The 18,326-nt window shown below is 43.5% G+C and overlaps 2 protein-coding genes across 2 annotated transcripts in view; one reads left to right on the top strand and one right to left on the bottom strand.

The window, feature by feature from the left end:
- The window catches only part of ldb1b (LIM-domain binding 1b), a 34,320-nt gene extending 32,207 nt beyond the window's left edge, over positions 1-2,113 (bottom strand). Inside the window, exon 1 of the mRNA XM_074629004.1 lies at positions 1,855-2,113. The gene's annotated coding sequence lies outside the window, so the exon portion shown is untranslated. The remainder of the gene's footprint in view (positions 1-1,854) is intronic.
- A 6,019-nt stretch (positions 2,114-8,132) lies between these two features.
- On the top strand, positions 8,133-17,050 carry LOC141764073 (uncharacterized). Its single transcript, XM_074628998.1, has 11 exons — positions 8,133-8,311; positions 9,805-9,909; positions 10,073-10,222; positions 11,004-12,768; positions 13,726-13,779; positions 13,866-14,751; positions 14,835-15,047; positions 15,133-15,199; positions 15,289-15,410; positions 15,511-15,662; positions 16,644-17,050. Exons 1-11 carry the CDS (start codon positions 8,216-8,218, stop codon positions 16,742-16,744), a joined length of 3,711 nt encoding a protein of 1,236 aa, XP_074485099.1. The 5' UTR covers positions 8,133-8,215; the 3' UTR covers positions 16,745-17,050.
- Positions 17,051-18,326: the final 1,276 nt, after the last annotated feature.

Here is an 18,326-nt window from a genome sequence, read left to right as displayed (position 1 = left end):
ACACACACACACACACGTCAACAGTTTGCCCGTTAACAGAAAGTCAAAGCCGACATAACAAAGATTAATAACGGAGACAAAGAAATCTGTGGAGGCCAAAGTAATGAAAGACAGTATCAACAAACAAGAAGGTGAAGAAAAGGCATCAGAGAAGAAAATGACAAAATAGGAAAAACAGGAACGTGAATTTCTGGAGCGAATCAAAGTTTCCTGCTGTGACTTACATTCTCCCTAAAATGTTTCCTTAGTTCTTTCTGTTTACTTTCCTTGATTCATGTATGCATTTATCATCTTGATTAAACCAGAATTGACCGACATTTTTGACCTGATGGTGGAGCCACATGACATGTCTGGGGGTCAGTTAAGGTCAGTTAACCTCATGGTGGCACTAGAAGAAAAGTCAATGCATCACCAAAGTCGGTGAGATACATCATCCAGGGACCATGAATGTCCGTAACAGTGGGCAGCCTCCGGTTCTGAAAAGTGAAGCCAATGCTGAAGTGCCTTAAACTTGCATTCTCTCTAATAGCCAGCAGGGGGCGACTCCTCTGGTTGCAAAAAGAAGTCTGATTGTATAGAAGTCTATGAGAAAATGAGCCTACTTCTTACTTGATTTATTACCTCAGTAAACATTGTAAACATGAGTTTATGGTCTCAATCACTAGTTTCAAGTCTTCTTCAATACAGCATGATGTTCATTTAGTAAATTATGGTCCCATTTAGAGTCAAATAGTCCATAAAGCAGGGTATGTTTTAGGGCATGGCTACATTGTGATTGACAGGTCGCTACCACGGCGTTTTAAGGTCTGGGAGTTGTCCGCGTTTTCGTCTTACCACTTTAACCCTTTCACAGTGTGTTTTCAGATCAGGAAATTTATTAGAATCTTTTTGGTTGCCAGAAAAGGTCTTATTCAGCGATCGGTTGTTCTTAGCTCCACCCTCTTGTGTCACTTCTGGTTGCAAAAAAGTGAACATGGTGACGGCCAACTACTAAGATGGCGACGGCCAAAATGCAAAACTCGAGGCTTTAAAACTTTAGTCCACAAACCAATGGGTGACGTCACAACGACTATGTCCACTTCTTATAGTCTATGGGCCAACCACAAACCGGCATACATGTATGTATGTAGCCATCTATAGGGCCACGCTGCTGGCATGACTAAAACAATGATTAGTCTAAGTGTGTTTCAGATTTTGATTTGGACAGATTTATCCTATCTAGTCTATCTGAGGTAAATAGCGGCCCCTGCTAGACCCCAATTATGTCTCTGTGACCTGTGACAACAATGTGCTTTGGCTCCTGGCAGGTCCAACCATATCAGTTTGTCCACAGCTGCAGAGACAAAGTTCACTTCCCAGGTCATTAATGTTGAGGGATTTGTACTTTTTCAACAAACTAACCATGCCTCCTACAAAACAACAGCCTTGTTTCAATAATGAAACTTCAATAATATAAGATCCAGGGACTAGTGGAAAAACACCACTAAAAAATCGCCCCACAGAGTAAAACAAATCACCTAAAGTCAGTAGACTGAAGTTAAAAATGGCTTTAGCGTTGCTCTCGTGCCTTTGTTGCAGCACACTTATCTTGAAAAGTTGTTTGGACGGCGAATGTGGCGGTTAATTAGCTTGAGAAATCTTGTGTGCATCCAGCCTGAGGGCAAAGCAGAGAATGAAAGAGGCTGTTCGGAGACAGCCAGCCCTCTGTAAACTCTTATGTAAGGCAGAATCTGCATCCTGTTTCTCTCAGCTACATTATTGATGCAGGGCTTCTGTTACCACGCCGAGCGTGTTCGTGAACGTACGCGCCCGTGAACGTGTACACCTGTAACCTCTTGTCGAGTAGCCTCTCACCTCTGCTGTTCTGTGGAAAGAGTGGCCTCCTCCAGCTGATGTCACTCTCTCTCCTCCTTGTTTCCACCTCTCTGCGTGCTCTCTTGTTCTTCCTTCACCTCCTTTCTTTTCCCCCCCTTGTATTAATGTAAGTCCCCTTCCTCCTCCTCCTCCTCCTCCTCTTCTCCTTTCTCTCTCAGGCCTTCATTTCTCACTAACAGATGTCCTCGGCACCACGTGGGAGGACATTCCTCTTCTCGAAGACTTACTTCAAGTAAAGAAAAATCAAACGGGCACGGCAGCAACACAACTCGGCAGTCTCAAAGTAACGCCTGCGTGTCCTGCGTCACCCCGTAGAGAGGGTGTCAAGTTAAAGATCAGAGTGCTCTCGCCTTTTTATAAACACGCTGCCCCCGGCGTTACACAATATCTGAAAGGTCACAGAAGTGCACACACACACATGCAAAACACTGCATGACTGAGCTGCCGAGACATAGAAAAATGCTCTCACACACACACACACAACAGCAGCAAGTGTGAGGCGGAGAGAGGAAAGCATATACCTGACTCCTTAGACCTCATGGGCTCTTTAAAAATTCAAACATGCCAAAAGAGCACCGTGGGAGTCCTGCTGCAGGTCAAGAGTGAGGAAGGGATGAGAGGCAGAGGGGAGGGGGGGGAGAGATAGAGATAGAGAGAGAGAGATGTTTTTTATTTACTTATACCCCCCGAGAATGAGAGTAAAGTCTGGCACTCTGTAGAGCTTAAGGGAATTAGGGAAAATGTCTGTTTATGAGCGAGTGAGTGCGTTTTCACATTTCCAACCAAAAACAGTGGCTCGAGTGGAAAAAAAAAAGGGACAGTGGATGGATAGAGTGGGTTAAATATGTGTGTCTGAGTGTGTGTGTGTGTGTGGGGCCATGTACTGACATGGTGGCTGGGCGCTGGAAGCTGCAGTAAGGTGACCCACTTACACAGAACTCCCCCCCCCCCTACTGAACACACACACACACACACACTACACATGCCTCTGCACGCTCCCGAACACACTCGCACCTCACCCGCTGGAGACTGGAGGATGCTTTGGCCCCATTTCAGACAGTAATGTGTTTCAAGAGTTGTGGGCGATGAGGCGGGAGGTGGTGTGTGTGTGTGTGTGTGTGTGTGCGTGTGTGTGTGTGTGCGTGTGTGTGTTAGCGCGGCGGGGGTGAAGAGAGATGTAGCAGGAGTACAGAAGATGTGGGATTAAGGGATAAAGCAAAGGAAACACAAAAATAGAGGTCACGGAGCAGATTGTAGGTAAGACGTATATGGGAAGTACACTCCAGGTGGCCCTGTGCATCAAAATAAATGAACAGGGAATATGCTGTACCTTGTTAAAGTGCGCGTCTGTGAGCATATTTCCCCTCCCAACTAATCTAGTACAGCCATTGACTCCGTGTACCGCCATGACATTCAGCAGAAAGGTCAACTCCTCGCTGGTATGCACGAGATAACGGGCCAGACACATCCGTAGTCCTCCACAGACAAACAGTGAGATGATACAAGATAGCGCAACACAAATGAAGAGGCGATGAACCCGAGTTCATTACGCATTCATTTCATTCAGGTATGAATATCTGATTGGCATCCATTGCGGCTCGGAGCAATCAGCTCACTGGGAATTAACTCATTCACAACTTCAGAGTGGCTGATAGAGAAGCAGAACGTGTGAGCAGATGTTAATAGGAGATGTATAATGCCACCATCTAGTGGAGAAAATTAATCACAACAGATTTATCTACATTATTCGCCAGACAGGATATCACCACCTACCAACAGGAAGCTACAGTACAGGGGGGTTTCAACTCAAAATATATTAAAGTCTGTCAGTCAGTATCTCTAAATTGCTATAGAAGTGTAGTATTTTAAATATCGTCCAGCAGTGAAGCACTCTTCTGAGTATACTGTGACAACAGTGTGACAGCTAGTACTTATTTATTTTTTAAGAAAAGAAATGAAAACAAGCATGACAGGTCCACTAAACACCATTATCTTCTGCTCTGGTGATCTGACATGTGCACAAGAACTGTCAACTAAAGCTATAACTTTCTTTCTCCTGGTTGGTTTCCTGACAGGCCTTTACAGTAAGTACTCTAACGTGACAGCTCTCTTTAAACATGCTGCTCCCAAGCCATTAGAAGAAAACATCCACATACAACGCTGCCCACTCACTCTACACTGCTATACCCTCACACTATACACTAGGTGATGCTCCGAGGTTGTTTGTAATTAAGGGTACTACAGTATATGTAACAGTTTACATGTATTAAAGGGACAGTGTGAAGGATTTGGAGGCATCTAGCGGTGTGGTTGCAGATTGCAACCAACTGAGTACCTCTCCGCTCACTCCTCCCTTTCCAAGAAAGAACTACGGTGGCCTTCAGGTGATATAAAAACACGAAAGGCTCTCTCTAGAGCCAGTGTTTGTTTTGTCTGTTCCGGGCTACTGTAGAAACATGGCGGTGCAACATGGCGGACTCCGTGAAGAGGACCCACTCCCTATGTAGATATAAACAGCTCATTCTAAGCTAATGAAAACACAATGATTCTTAGTTTCAGGTGGTTATACACTAAAGAAAACATTGTTATTAATATTATATTCCATTTCTGCTAATAGATCCCCCGAAATGTTACACACTTCTCCTTTATTAAAAATGAGACCTTCCCAGACCTTCTTGGTTGCCTATAACAGCCTGTTGTATGCGCGCTCCCAAGTGCCTTGACACATAACTAAGGACTTTCTGAAAGTTCCACATAGTACCTTTAAGTACAGAAAATGACAAGTGTGAAAGGAAAAAATGAAATTTCAACCAAAAATGGCTACATCATTTGAGTGTCCCTTCTCCCCGGGTGAGAAGAAGTAATGTAGGGTCCAAATTTTTTTAAGCTTGACCCATGTCAGGTACTAAGAGTCAGGATCCCTCAATGGACTTATTCGCTTTCTTGCTGCAGAGTTAGATGAGAAGATTGATATCACTCTATGATGCCGGAGTCAGCAGCTGGTTAGTTTAGCTTAGCATAAAGACTAGAAACAGGCGGTAGCAGCTAGTCTGGCTCGTTCTGACTGAACAAAGCTCAAGTAAGATTGAACGTGTTATTTAGTGAGTTTCAGATGTGCTCGTAGCAGATTTTGTAACACTTGGACAGAGCCAGGCTCGCTGTTTTTGTAGAGGGACCAGAGGGAAAAAAAACCATCAAACGTAGGAGGATTTAAAATGGGATTTTTTGTTTTATATATATTTAATTTCACACAACCAGACATTTCAACAGCCACTGCTCAGCATCACCTAGTTAAGGTGTGGATGGAGGTGTGATGTGAGGTGACAAACACAATGTCATTGGGTCAAGCTGGACTGGTTTGACCGGATTCATTAAAAGACAAACACTCCAGCTTCTGTTCACATGATTAACTGTGTAGTGGAACAACTTCAGCATCACTGCACAATTGGAAATGGGGTAGTGTGATGGTAACTACAGGAGGAGAAGAGAGGAAAACACTTGTCTGCTGTGCTGAATATGTAAATGCAATCAACCATCCAAAAGACCATCATGTGATCTGTCAGTGGAGCATGAGGTCTGCTGCTGCTGCTGCTGCGGGTCTGCATCAATGCAATCCACAGGTGAAAATACTGCTTCAGACAGCTGTGTTTTATTATTCAGACATTTTGAATAATTATTCATTATATCAGGTAGCGCACAGCGTGGAGCGCAGGATAAAGTGGAAACAACCACAACAAAAAAGGGATTTATTATGAAGCAGCGCTGGTTCTGATTCATTTGACTGCAAAGTCGTGCAGGGCCTCAGCGAGACATTAAGTCATGTGAACACAAGCACATTCAAATGTATTCAATCATAATGATCTAGTGAGCTGTACAAATGCTTTCTGAGGGCTGAACACGTTTTAGTTAAAGGTTGATAACATTGATAACATGCAGCCACTAGATGTTCATTCTCCCTCCCCCCGTTCCATTGCATTTACTTCACAACAAGTGGTTGCCAGGAACTTATCATCAATCTCAGCCATTTATCCATTTTTTCCACACTAATTGTTGACACAGAGATACCACGCGATACCAACGTTGTTTACACCTTTAAACGGGACCTTTGTAGGTTCAAGTGAAACAGGGTAGAAACACTGTTGTTAGGCCCTGACAGCAAACCACGTCACGGTGGAAGGTGTGTGTACACACATTAATCAGCAAAGTCAACACATCTATATTGCAATGTCTGAACATGCAGATAATCCCTGTTTGTTCTGGTGATGAGGCAGGAAGCAGATACACTCTTTGCTTACATGGGATTGATTCTATTAATGCCACGTATTATTATCATGTCTGCCATACTATGATACTGATGTTGAATGCACTGATATTCCCATGATGTTCTCAGCAATTATAACACGGGAAACGATGGAGCACTTGGGTGAATTCAACAGCTTTACAGAGTGTTATTTGCAATTTCAAGCTAAGTCCCAGTAACACTATTAGTGCTCTCTCTATGAAAGCCTCTTGCCATAAAGGGGGGAAACTGATCCAAACTAATCATTCAGTTCACAGTGGTAGGCTATCTCACAGCAGTTTCCCTAATTTTGCTGAAATGCTGTATGTTTAATGAATACAAAACACAAATAAGATGACTACAGGTTTTTCAAAACTGCCTCTACTGTATTGACTATCATAGGGTTTGTAAATTACAGGTAGGAGAGTGGGGAGAGTTGAGCCAGTTCTTACTTGAGGCGTCTTTAAAGTGAGGGAATGACAGTAATGTCTCCAACTAAAACATGTACATATATTTCAGTATGTGGTGCATCCTTGGGAATGATCACTTTTGGATCTAAAATAAACAGTTTTCAGTATGACTTAAGAAAAAAAAGAGGTCTCTTGGGAGACTTGGGAGAGGATAAGTTGAGCCATATGCGGTATGCCTAGTCCATCAATCATACCTGTCCATCACTGGAGTGAGCTTATCAAAGAACTCCCCCACATTGTGCTTAAAGGCAGTGGAGAGATGTTGCTTCAGGAGTGCGGCATGACAGATGGTGACGCACCTTAAAACGTGAACCAAAGGTTAAAAGTTGATTAGCCCATATGATCATTTTTTTTATTTATCCTTTATTGAACCATTGCAGTTTAGATTGAGATTTATATAACAAGCTGAAGCTATAATCCAATTATATATAATTATAAATGGCTCAACTTCCCGCAGGCCTTTTGGCTCAAATAACCATGTGACCCCACCCCCCGCACCATTTTAACAAATTTGTATCATCCAGCAATTTGAACAAAAAATAAATCACTTTGATCGGCAAAAAGATGGGTTTTTTTTTTAACCTAAATGTGCTCCCCACTTATGGGCCTCTCTCCATCACAGGGTCAGTAAAATGGATGACTCTTGCAAAATATGTGGACATGATCAATTTTGTTCATTGCCTAGAAACAAGGGGTGGCTCAACTTCCACACAGGTTAAAATTATCCCACTCTCCCCTATAAACCTGTGATACTGTATTTAAGTTATTGCTGCCGCTTGTCCTGCATCTGCTTTATTGAGTAGAACTTGTAGCATTGTCATTTGGACGCATAGATAGATAGATAGATAGATAGATAGATAGATAGATAGTAATTTAATTGATCCCGAGGGAAATTCAAGTTTCCAGCATCACAGTTCCATAGTGCAAAACATGTTAGTAAAAAGGCAGTAAAGAAGTTAGTAGTGCATATATACCAGATATAAAAATACAAGGAGATGAAGAAAACTGTTAAAACTGAATATAGTGCAGGGTAACAGCTGTGATACAGGACTATTGAAAAAGTGAATATAGTGCAGAAGAGACTGTTAAAAATGAGTATAGTGCAGGATAACTCCAGTAGTGTCGCTTTTGAGCAATAAAATAAAAAGTGACAATCCTGCATCAAAAGTCCTACTATAGCAAATAACACTGATTTAATTGATGCTAACTAACTTGATATGAAAGAAAGCCTAGAAACCTTATGTATTTGTTGTCACAGAGAGATATGGAAAAACTGTTCCCTTTAATCTGTCTATTTATTTTTATCTACCGATTTTAATAAATAATCAAAACAGCTTTGATTCATTAAGTCCTGAGTTTTTAACAGCAAAATCACATCTGTAGCTCGTTTACAACATAATTGACAATCACTGAGGAACACATATAGCTGACCTTGGATCTGATCTCCTCTCCTCTCCTCACGCTCTCTCTAATGGACCTGATGACGTCAGTCTGATCCCAGGTCGGCGCGCTTCCGGTTCGCTGGGTGACCACGTGTCTCACTCACCACGTGTCTCACCACGTGTCTACGTCTCCGGCCTGCCAGCGGACCATGTGGAGCAGCAACATGGCGGCGCAGTGGAGGGGTACAGACGGGGATTTAAATGCCGGCAACAGCGACTTTCTGGCCTGCAACACTCCCATTGAGGTACCGGTCTGCTAATACGAGCTAACGGACACACAAAATAACCTCACGGGAGGGTGTTTCCGGGGTTTAATGGGGGGGTTTCCACCGGCGCGAGGCCACATGTCCTCACGGCGACACGTGGCTGGACCAGGTCTAGTAGTACTACGGAGGTTAGTGAGCAGCAGGGAGGCAGAGGAGCTCAGTGATTCATCTGATATGTAGCTAAACCGAAACAGCTCGATGACACGTTAGTTAATGTTGTTACCTCTTTGTTCGTGTTTAACACGACGTCCACCGTCGAGGGTTTATGAAAGACTGGCTCATTTCCTCTGAAGTACAAGATGTTCAGATAAAGCTGCACCCTCAGCACTGTCCTGCTCACCCCACTGTCTCCTCTATACTCTGTTCTCTAGTCTACTGAGCATCATGTAGAGTTGTTTCAGGCATGCACAGGGAGAAAAAAAAGTGCTTTACTGTCACATGAGAGCGTGAGAGCCTTGTTACAACAGTAGAAGCCCAGAGAGAGAGAGAGAGAGAGAGCTGTTGTTTCAGCTTCCCAGAGATAGTGAGCAGGTTGTGACCCGCCTCTATGGCCACTTGTCCCCTCAGCCTGCGTCCTACTTCCTAGCACACTTCTGTCCTGATCAACCTTTAGTAGATTAGAGTGAGGCATTGCTCGTTGACAGCGTCCATGTTCATTTATATGAATTATTAAGCCGTAGTTATAGTTTCACACCACACTGACACATCAGTCACGTTTGCAGTGTAAATACTATAAATCTACTGTTACAGATATGTGCAATAACATGCTGATCACTCTGTGCAATAATTATATAATTATCTGACGGACACTTTGGGTAATAATCTGGCAGAACTGTAATCTGGCAAAACTGTCATCTCATCAATATACATATTGTATTTTCTTTTATATGTATATTGCACTCTTTTTTTTAAATTGTATTATCTTTTCATTAGCACCTATGGGATTGTCACAATCTAATTTCGTTGTACTACACAATGACAATTAAGGGCTTGAATCTTGAATCACATGTTCAGTTATGTCTGCATTTGTTTTTTGATACAAACAATAAAGATTAGTACAAAGTGCAAAGAGGTAGGTTTGTCAGGAAAAAACAAACAAATAATAAAATAGAATTATAGAATTTTACTATTTTCTGATATTTTATAGACCAAATGATTAATCTATTAATCAAGAAGGTCGTTAGTTGCAGCTCGATAGTTTTGTTTGATTTTTTTTTTTTATTTGTTGAATGTTATTCTAATTTCCGTAGATATGTCTCCCTAGATCAATGCATTTATTTAGATTATAAATATTATAAATGTGGAGCATTAAGCATCAGCTCGTCAGATTTGGCAGCTCTTCCTGTTTATGCTGCAAACGTTAATTTTGAGCTTATTGCATCCTGTACCTCAGCTTCTGGTCACACCCAGAGGAAGGAGTGTATTGTAAGATTGTGTGTTGTATTAATATTTGTGTGTTTGTGTCTCTGCAGTTGGTCCTGAGTAGACGTGACATGGAGGGCGTGGAGATGGACGCACAGTCCTGCATGGATCACTCCATACTGGCCATTTTTGAAGACTCCACGGTCACATCAGAGGTCAGAGTTAAAGCACATCGTCACGAGTACACTGGAAGTTGAAAAAAAGACGCCTTTTCTTATGTTGTCGACAGTTTTGACTCTCCTCCAGCGTACAAAAGTTAACATTTGCCACATGTTGGTAGAATATTAATTTTGCATATGAACAAATGCCCCTTTTCAGGATAAGAGCGGAGCGGAGGAAGAGAGCGAGACCCTGCTGTCGGCCCTGACCGAGATGTTGGACAGCGTGGAGGATGACGACGGGACTCCCTTTGACACCCTGCCAGACAGTCAGCTCCTCACCCACCCAGAGCGCAGGGACAACTCAGTGGTGGGTGCACACTTAGGGAACAAGAGATATATGCCCCAAATGACTTATTTGGAAACAATAATTCAATTCAACTTCCAGTCCATTGCATTGCAGCGTTACCTCCTGGTTATGCTGTTCAAATTTGGATTAGCTATGAGCACCTCATGATGATCAAAGCGGCTTTATTAAGCACTTAAGGTCTTTGCACATCAAGTCTGTATTTTTAATCCGTCATCCGATTAAAAAAACATTGCGCACAGAAACCTTGCGCACTGGGTCCGATGCGTTTTATTATTCTCTTCGTTGCAAAAATTCTAATTGCACTAGTCCCAAACGGGGCTGATGAATGAATGACATTAGCAAGAAGCTAACTTCCTCTGTATTCTTTTATTACTTAATCGTAAAGTGCTTTGTGCTGAGAGATGAATTGAATGTTATCAGATGCCATTCTGCATGAGTTGACATTTGCACGGACGGTGCCTCTGAGTGGTCAAACAAAACTCTTAAATGAGGGACAAAAGTTTCGGAGTCGGCGTGTAAATGCGATTGACACATTGTGAAGTTGTATTTATTTTTAAAAGTGCGACAATTTTGGACGAAAAATACAGACTTGGTGTGCAAAGGCCCTTAGATGTTACATGATAAAGATAAGCCACATGCCTCGATAAACAGAACTGAACATGCATGAACACAAAACAAAAAAAACAGATTGTATAAGATATGTGATGTCCCCATTATTAACCTTCTCTGCTGAAAGATTAGACTCCCAAGATCTTAATGTGTTTTTTTTTCTTCTCTTCAGGAACTATCACTTGCTGACAGACTTAGACCAAGATCTAAATCGCCAAATGTAACCTTCACAATAAAGTTTGACGGAGAAAAGGAAGATGAGAGCAAAACGGAGAGAAGCGGCCCTCTACAGCTGTTCAAACAACAAAGTCAGACATTGTTTCACTCCACAAATAAGAAAGCGGAGGCTGAAGTCGAGGTCTTCACCTCGTCTTCTCTCGTCAACCTGGTGAAGCTCATGCACCCCTACTGCCTGAAGCTGCAGGTGGAAGAGGAGGGGGATCAACTGAGGAAAAAGAATCGCACGTTATTCTCTCAGGGAGAGGTGTGGAAGTATGAGAGACCCAGCGAAGAGAGCGATGAAGAGATAAACGTTGTGTCGTCTGATGACGAGGGAAGTGTGAAAGACCCAAGGGAGACAGAAGAGGGAGATGAAAAGCGAGATAATGACAACCCCTTAAGGAGTGTGTTGCTGAATGGAAACTCATCCATAGCTCCACCATCCAGAGAGAAGAAAAGGGTGAGCTTTGGCCTCGTTCAAGTGGCTTCGTTTGATTCAGCGGAAAAGGAATTGAACGAGAGAAATCTAACAAGTGGCCACACAGGTGAAGCTGTGTCAGTTCCACTGAACGGCACCGAAGCACTTGATACTCCAGCTGGCTCAACACTTGAACCCCAAACGCCACCCTCAGAAATGAACAGCAACGAGGCGGAGGTTCTGCCGCCGAAAGGCGAGATGAAGGCCAAATCGCTCAGCCTCCAACAGTACAGACAGCTGCGCCAAAAGAGACAGCCCCTGGTGGAGAAACCGGGGAACTACACCACCAAGTGGCCCTGTGTTCCTGAGCCCCCCAAGGAGCTGACCCCCATCCTCTGTTTACAGGGGCAAAGACAAAACAGCTGTGGACCAAAGGCAGCACACCATTATCCAGATGCTAGAAGAAGCAGTGCTGATCAGCTCCATAGATCTCAAACTCCCGGTCACAAGACCCATCGCATCTCCGCCTCGCCCAGGCCTCACCCCTCGGAGGCCAAACCATCCATTAACCTATGTCGCAGCGGATTAAAGCGCCCAAGGGATGAATCTGAAATCATCTCACCTGCCATTCTGCAGCCAGCTAATCCAAATGTTACCGTGTCCGAAAGCAAAAAAAGTCCAGTAAAGAAACCAACACTGCTCAGTAGTGATCCCCCAAATCCTGTCCTCCTCCCCCTGCCAGTTAGCCAAACAACATCACCAACCACTGACCTCTCCTCAGCACAGTCCAAAGTGGAGTTCCTCAACAGAGACTCCAGTCTTCACAGCACCGGGCACTTTCCAGAAATCCAAAAGGAATCCTCAGGCAAATCTCTTCAGAGACTGCCATCCTCCTCAGGGCCTCAGGTGGCGTCAGTAAACCAGGGCTTCGCCACCCTGTTTCAGGAAATTAAAAACAAGCTTACTGAGTTAGCTTCAGGTGTCTCCTCCAGACCTCCGGTACTGTGTCCAACCAAACACGAATCCTCCTCAGAGTGCAAGCAACCGCAGCCTCAAAGATGCAGTCCGAACCCGACGAAAGAAGAAGCCAAGCTGGAACCAAAGACCCCTCCGTCACCAAGTCCCGATACAGAGAGGCTGATAAAGAGTCCTTCCCTCACGCCATGCTTCAGTCAGCCGCCTGCTCCCGTAGAGGCTCCGTTACCAGTAAAGGAGACGTTATCAGAGGTTCACCCCAGTGAGGAACCACCACCCACTCCTCAGTTTGGCTGTGCAGTGCAGAGTGCAGCAGCTGACTCAGGTAAACTGTTGGGACATGGCTTAATGTGACATATGTTACATTACATCCACACTAATGTTTTCGTTTTAAAAACTGTGTTTTAAAAGGAAAACGATCTCCGTCCAGACGAGCGATTAATCTCTGTCCATACTGCAACGCTTGAAAACGCATATCACATGAGGGCTGACCTGAATGCTTCGAAGCTTTTAACCGTTGCCATGGCAGTCGACCTCTAAATCACTATTTGAATGCTTCGTTTAAATTTATTTTAAAAATGTGTTATAAATAATGGGGATGGGTCATGATATCCGATTTTTCGAATAGTCATTAAATTATTAAAAAAATTAATATTTCTCACTGAAGCTTCGAAGCCCAAAAAATTTTACTCGGGACAGCCCTAACACATGACCATTCACGTACACTGAGCATGTGTGTGCCGCTCAAATAATAAGCTTGCCTCCTGCACATGTAGGCAGTAGTAGCATTATAAAATGCAGAATTTAACTACACAACAGCTGCTAGCAGAGACAACAGGGTCAGCAACGCTTGTAACTTGTTATCCATGTTGACATTAACCACTGGTGGTCGAGGCTGATGTCGTTTGTTTTTTTCCGGATGGTGCGTGACGAATCAGGGAAGGACACGTCCCAACTGATAAGACCCAATAAAGAAGCGAACGCGGGTGTCTGCGTCATCGTTTTCAAAAGGTCTCCATTTCTGTCCGTCCAGACTAAAAAACTCCCCCGGAGTTTTCAAACTAAAACGGAGTCAGCAGCATTTTCAACCGTCTCCGTATTAGGGGCTCAAAAACGCCGGAGTAGTGTGGACGCTAGGCACAAACGTAGCAAAAGTTATCCGTTTTAAAACGAAAATGTACGAGTGTGGATGTAGCCTGAGTTCTCTGCGATGATGCGAAGAATAACTGAGAAACAAACAGCATCCTCCAAAGTTTCATGTCTGTTTGTTCTTCTGCTTCAGGAATCGAAGCGCCTGATCTGACCAGCCTGCTGGAACAGTTTGAGGAAACACAAGGTGAGTAATCAGATTACTGATAACACCGTGTTGTCGGACGCTAATGTCCAATCTCACGTAAACTCTTTTTATTCTTCCTCCTCCAGCTAAAGAGGAGAGGGTGTGTGAGAACGAGCCGGAGCCCAGACTTCCCAGTTCTCATCCAAACCTCCAAACAGATGGACACTTGGACAGAACTCAGCCTGCAGGGACACAAAGAGCCTCTGTTGTTGAACCTTTAAGCATTTCAGAATCACCTGGCGATCCAAAACCCCTCAGGAATTCCCCATGTCTTCAAATGTCGGAGGCCGCGGACATCCCAGAGCCCCTCGGCACCGAAATAATCCTCACCACTCAACAAGATCCGCCAGCAAGACGCAAAAATCCTCCATCCAAGGCCATTCAGATAATCGACCCCCGTCCTCTTCCGTCCAAGAAGACGCACGCTAACCTCCCAGAGCTCCCCGCCGCTCCCATCTCTCCTCACATGTATTCATCTGTATTCTCCGATCACGATTACTGCGGACCTTTGGACCGTACAAGTGCAACTCCGCGTAATAGAGCCTCTAAACTTGATGTATCTCAAACCTCTGATGAATCGCAGGTGACCACCCGTGACTCAAGCGCTGCTGCTGAATGCAAAAAACAGACCTCCACCAGCGAGGTCAACAGAGCCGTTGATAACTCTGCAAAGTCTGTGATGCAGCATCTCTCTGAGCAACCCAGGATCAGATCAGACACGAGCACGTCCACAGAAGTTCTTTCAGACGGCGCTGCCGCAGAGCAAGATTGTGGTCAAGACGAGACCGCCCCATGCACCCTCCCAACACCTCCACCCAGCCCTCCTGCCAGAGGGAGGGACAAACAGAGATATCGGAGAAGATCTCCTTGTTCGGACTCCAGCTCCAGCTCTCCTTCCTCGTCATCGTCGTCGTCGTCCTCCTCCTCCTCTTCCTCCTGCAGCTCTGCGTCTCCCTCTCCAAAAAGACAAAAGTAATGATCCTCTGTTACATTCAGTATTAATCTCTCTTTGTCCTCTTTGTGCATCGCTCCTCATTCTCAATTTGTCCTTGCAGGCGCCGTCACAAGCGTTCAGAGAGCAGTTCGTGTTCGTCGTCGTCGTCGTCCCCCTCTCGCTCCCGCTCCCCACCTCGGCGCCACAGGTGGTCTTACTCGAGATCGAGGTGTAGCAGGTCAAGATCCAGATCATGGTCCCAGTCGAGGTCTCCATCCAGATCCCGATCACCTTCCCCGCGGGTTCGCCGTAGGCAGTGGAGAGATGTTTACAGGTCAGTTAATGTTGGGATTTAGACATTTAAAAGGAAATTAAAAGGTGTTTCTTTGTAATCTCAGTCTCCGTCTTCCTCTCTACAGCAGCAGCAGAGAGTCCAGGAAGCTCCGGAGAGAGCACGAGATCAGGATTCAGAAACTCAAAGCCATAGTGAGTAAAAGATTACAGACATGTCAGCCGATGCTTTTGGGTCTGTTTTTTGTCGGTTAGCGAGTAATTATAATAATCCTCTCATACAGGACGAGCGCAGGGTGGTGTATGTCGGCCGCATCCGCAAGTCTATGACGCACGACGAGCTGAGGGAACGCTTCACTCAGTTCGGAGACGTGGAATGTGTGTCGCTTCACTTTAGAGACAGAGGGTAAGTGTGCACCATTGAAATTATGTTTTTATTGCTTTTTTACAGTGTACCATTCATCTTTTTATCAGTATTAAAACCCTGCACCTCTTGGTTCCCATAGTGACCACTACGCCTTCGTCACATTCTACAACATGGATGACGCTTTCTCAGCCATCGACAACGGTGGCAAACTACGGAAGCCCAACGAGCTGCCGTTTGACATCTGCTTTGGTGGAAGGAGACAGTTCTGTAATTCCCACTACGCTGACCTGGGTGAGACGCCACAAACTAATATACAGCGCTGTAGTGAAGTCAGAACAGTTTAAAGTTTAAATGAAATGTTCAACCAAGTTAAGCTGGTTTACTAAATGGATTTCTACTCTAATGATTAATTATATAACAAACGTGACAAATTTAAGCATTTAAAAGAAAAAAGCAGCTTTGTTTCATCTAACTAGTTGGTGAGTTTTACTTTGTGAAGGGAGTTTTGGTATGCAAATATTGAGCTGATAGCAGAAGCTACCGTCAATTTACGTAAATAAACACTACAACGTGGACTTCAGAATAAAGTAGTGCTTTCAGCGTTTATTTTCTTAGCGACCCTGTCTTTGAACGGTCTGAATGAGACAGCAGAGGAGGAGAGACAGGTGATCAGAGAGGGGAGAGGATGGGAGATGGGGATACAGAGACAGGTGATCAGAGAGAGGAGAGGACAGGAGATGGGGAGACAGTCAGCTGCAGCTGGACTCAGTGCCTGTCGGAGGGCTCTTTCAGTGTCATTTTAGTCAGCGCTGCTGCAGTACTGATCTCCATTTCAACGTCAGTTTATGAAATGGACTGTCTCATCTTCACATCAAAGACCAAAACAATAGTGTCCCCTCTTTTTTTCTTTCTTCCGTCCCGTGTCTCCTCAGTCACCGTCTTTCACGGTCTCTACCGTTCTTTCTGTGTAACTCAGCCGAGCCATCCAACCTTATGACATCACAGGCTACTGCAGCATGGCGGCTCTCTTGCCACGAAAGATGAAACGAAGCTGCTTTTTTCTTTTAAATGCTGAAATTTGTCATGTTTGTTATATAATTGTTCATTAGAGTGAAAATCCATTTTAGTACACCAGCTTAACTTGATTGAATGATTCACTTCCACTTTAAGTATGTAGAGTTTTTCTCTTGGCAAAGCCCAATCACTGTTTTTTGCAAGCTGCACCAAAAGAAAATGTATGGAGTGGTCTTTAAATATCGCTCTCTCCCTCAGACGCGAACAGAGACGCCGAGCCGTCTCCTGCCAAGAGCAGGTTGGAGGACCTCGACTTTGACTCGTTGCTGAAACAGGCCCAGAGAGGATTAAAGAGGTAGCAGAGCTGTGTGGGAGGACAAGAACACCCAGCGAGACGTGGCAAAGATGAAAGTGTTTGTTTTTTCATGAACCTCAGAGCCTCATGCTCGTACTTATATGTAGCAACCTTTTGTATGTTTTCATGTTTCGACTCTAATACGCATGCAGTTTCTGATGTGTGCAGTTGATATGTATGAATATATAGCACTTAATTTGACATATTAGTGGAACCCACTAAAGATTTTTGTTTCATTCCATAACAATGATCATTTTTTTGTATATTTGTATATAAAAAATAAAGGCTCTTGATTGTGTTACCTCATGAACTATCAACTTTGTTTTATTTGAAATCCAAAGAACCATACCAGTGAGCCAGCATGCACAGAAGAGTGCTTTCACTATTAATATTATTAGTTGCGTATGTTTGATAAGTCAAACCGTCCACTGCCGCAGTACGAGCCAGTCTAAACCTCTGACTTGGTAGTGACCCTGGATCCTGTTTCTGCTTTAAGCTCTGTATCTTTCTTATGTAGGTTCCTGCTGACTTAGAATCTCATGACATCCAGTTGATTTGTTTTGCAGGCCCCTAATCTTAATTTGAGTCTTGTATACTTACTCTAAATTGTCTTTCTCTCTTTACACATCGACTCAAAGTCTTTGTAGCTTGTTTTATCTGCTGTCTTCAGACCCTCAGTTCACTTCATTAACACTCTTCAATTCCAAAGCATTTGGAAGCTTGAAAACTGCATCATCAAATATCAAAGCAGTGACATCAAATGTGGATTTAATTTGGCTATATCCAACATTTCATCAGGTTTTCTGCCTCACTTTTTGTTAGGTCCACTGGGGCTTATGATTGGGAGCCACTTGATCATGTAATTATGATTTTGGCAATTACAAACAGTGATTGCATTGATCTATGGAGGGGAGTGATGTTCCAGATAAGCCAATATGCTGCCTTGTACTAAGTAGCTTACAGTGGTCGTTTAAAGTCCCCTTCCACTAGAAATGTGTTTTGCTTATTTTTTTCCCCCACTTGACTCATGTCTTGAGCTTCACTGTGCAGAATGATGTATGTGCAGTGTTTGTTTTCACATTCATCTACTGAAGGGGGAAAGTGTTTATGTGCTCACCTTGAATCTCATTTTAAGAAGTTTATGTACAAGCATGGTTTTGTGACATCACTAGTTTGGAGCCAATCATGGTCCAAAAAACACGATATAAATAATTTATTATTTATATATTTTTCTATGTCTTTCTTAAAACATGTCTGGGGGGGGGTCTGTCGGCTGATAATGTTCAGGATTTTAAGTTCACTTATTTTGAGGCTGTATTTTGAAGTGTTAGGCACCAGCAATTAGGTATTAATACAGGCCAATAATTCATCACTTTTAAAATGAAGCTTAAAAGGTCTAATAACAATTTTACATAGATGAGTATTTAAAAAAAAACATCCACATAACTTTTAGAAAAGTTTCAAATAAAAGTATGTTTTTTCCTGAAAAAAATCATTGTAATGATTATGAATTAATCATTTTAAAAATGTTGGCGGGTCCAAAATGAATGTTTTGTTTATCTCTGGAAGATATCTGATGTTTGGTT

This window comes from Sebastes fasciatus, chromosome 3 (genome assembly GCF_043250625.1).
Source record: "Sebastes fasciatus isolate fSebFas1 chromosome 3, fSebFas1.pri, whole genome shotgun sequence".
Taxonomy (NCBI): domain Eukaryota; kingdom Metazoa; phylum Chordata; class Actinopteri; order Perciformes; family Sebastidae; genus Sebastes; species Sebastes fasciatus.
Note: the sequence above shows the minus strand (reverse complement) of the source record. Positions and strands in the feature narration are given on the sequence as shown.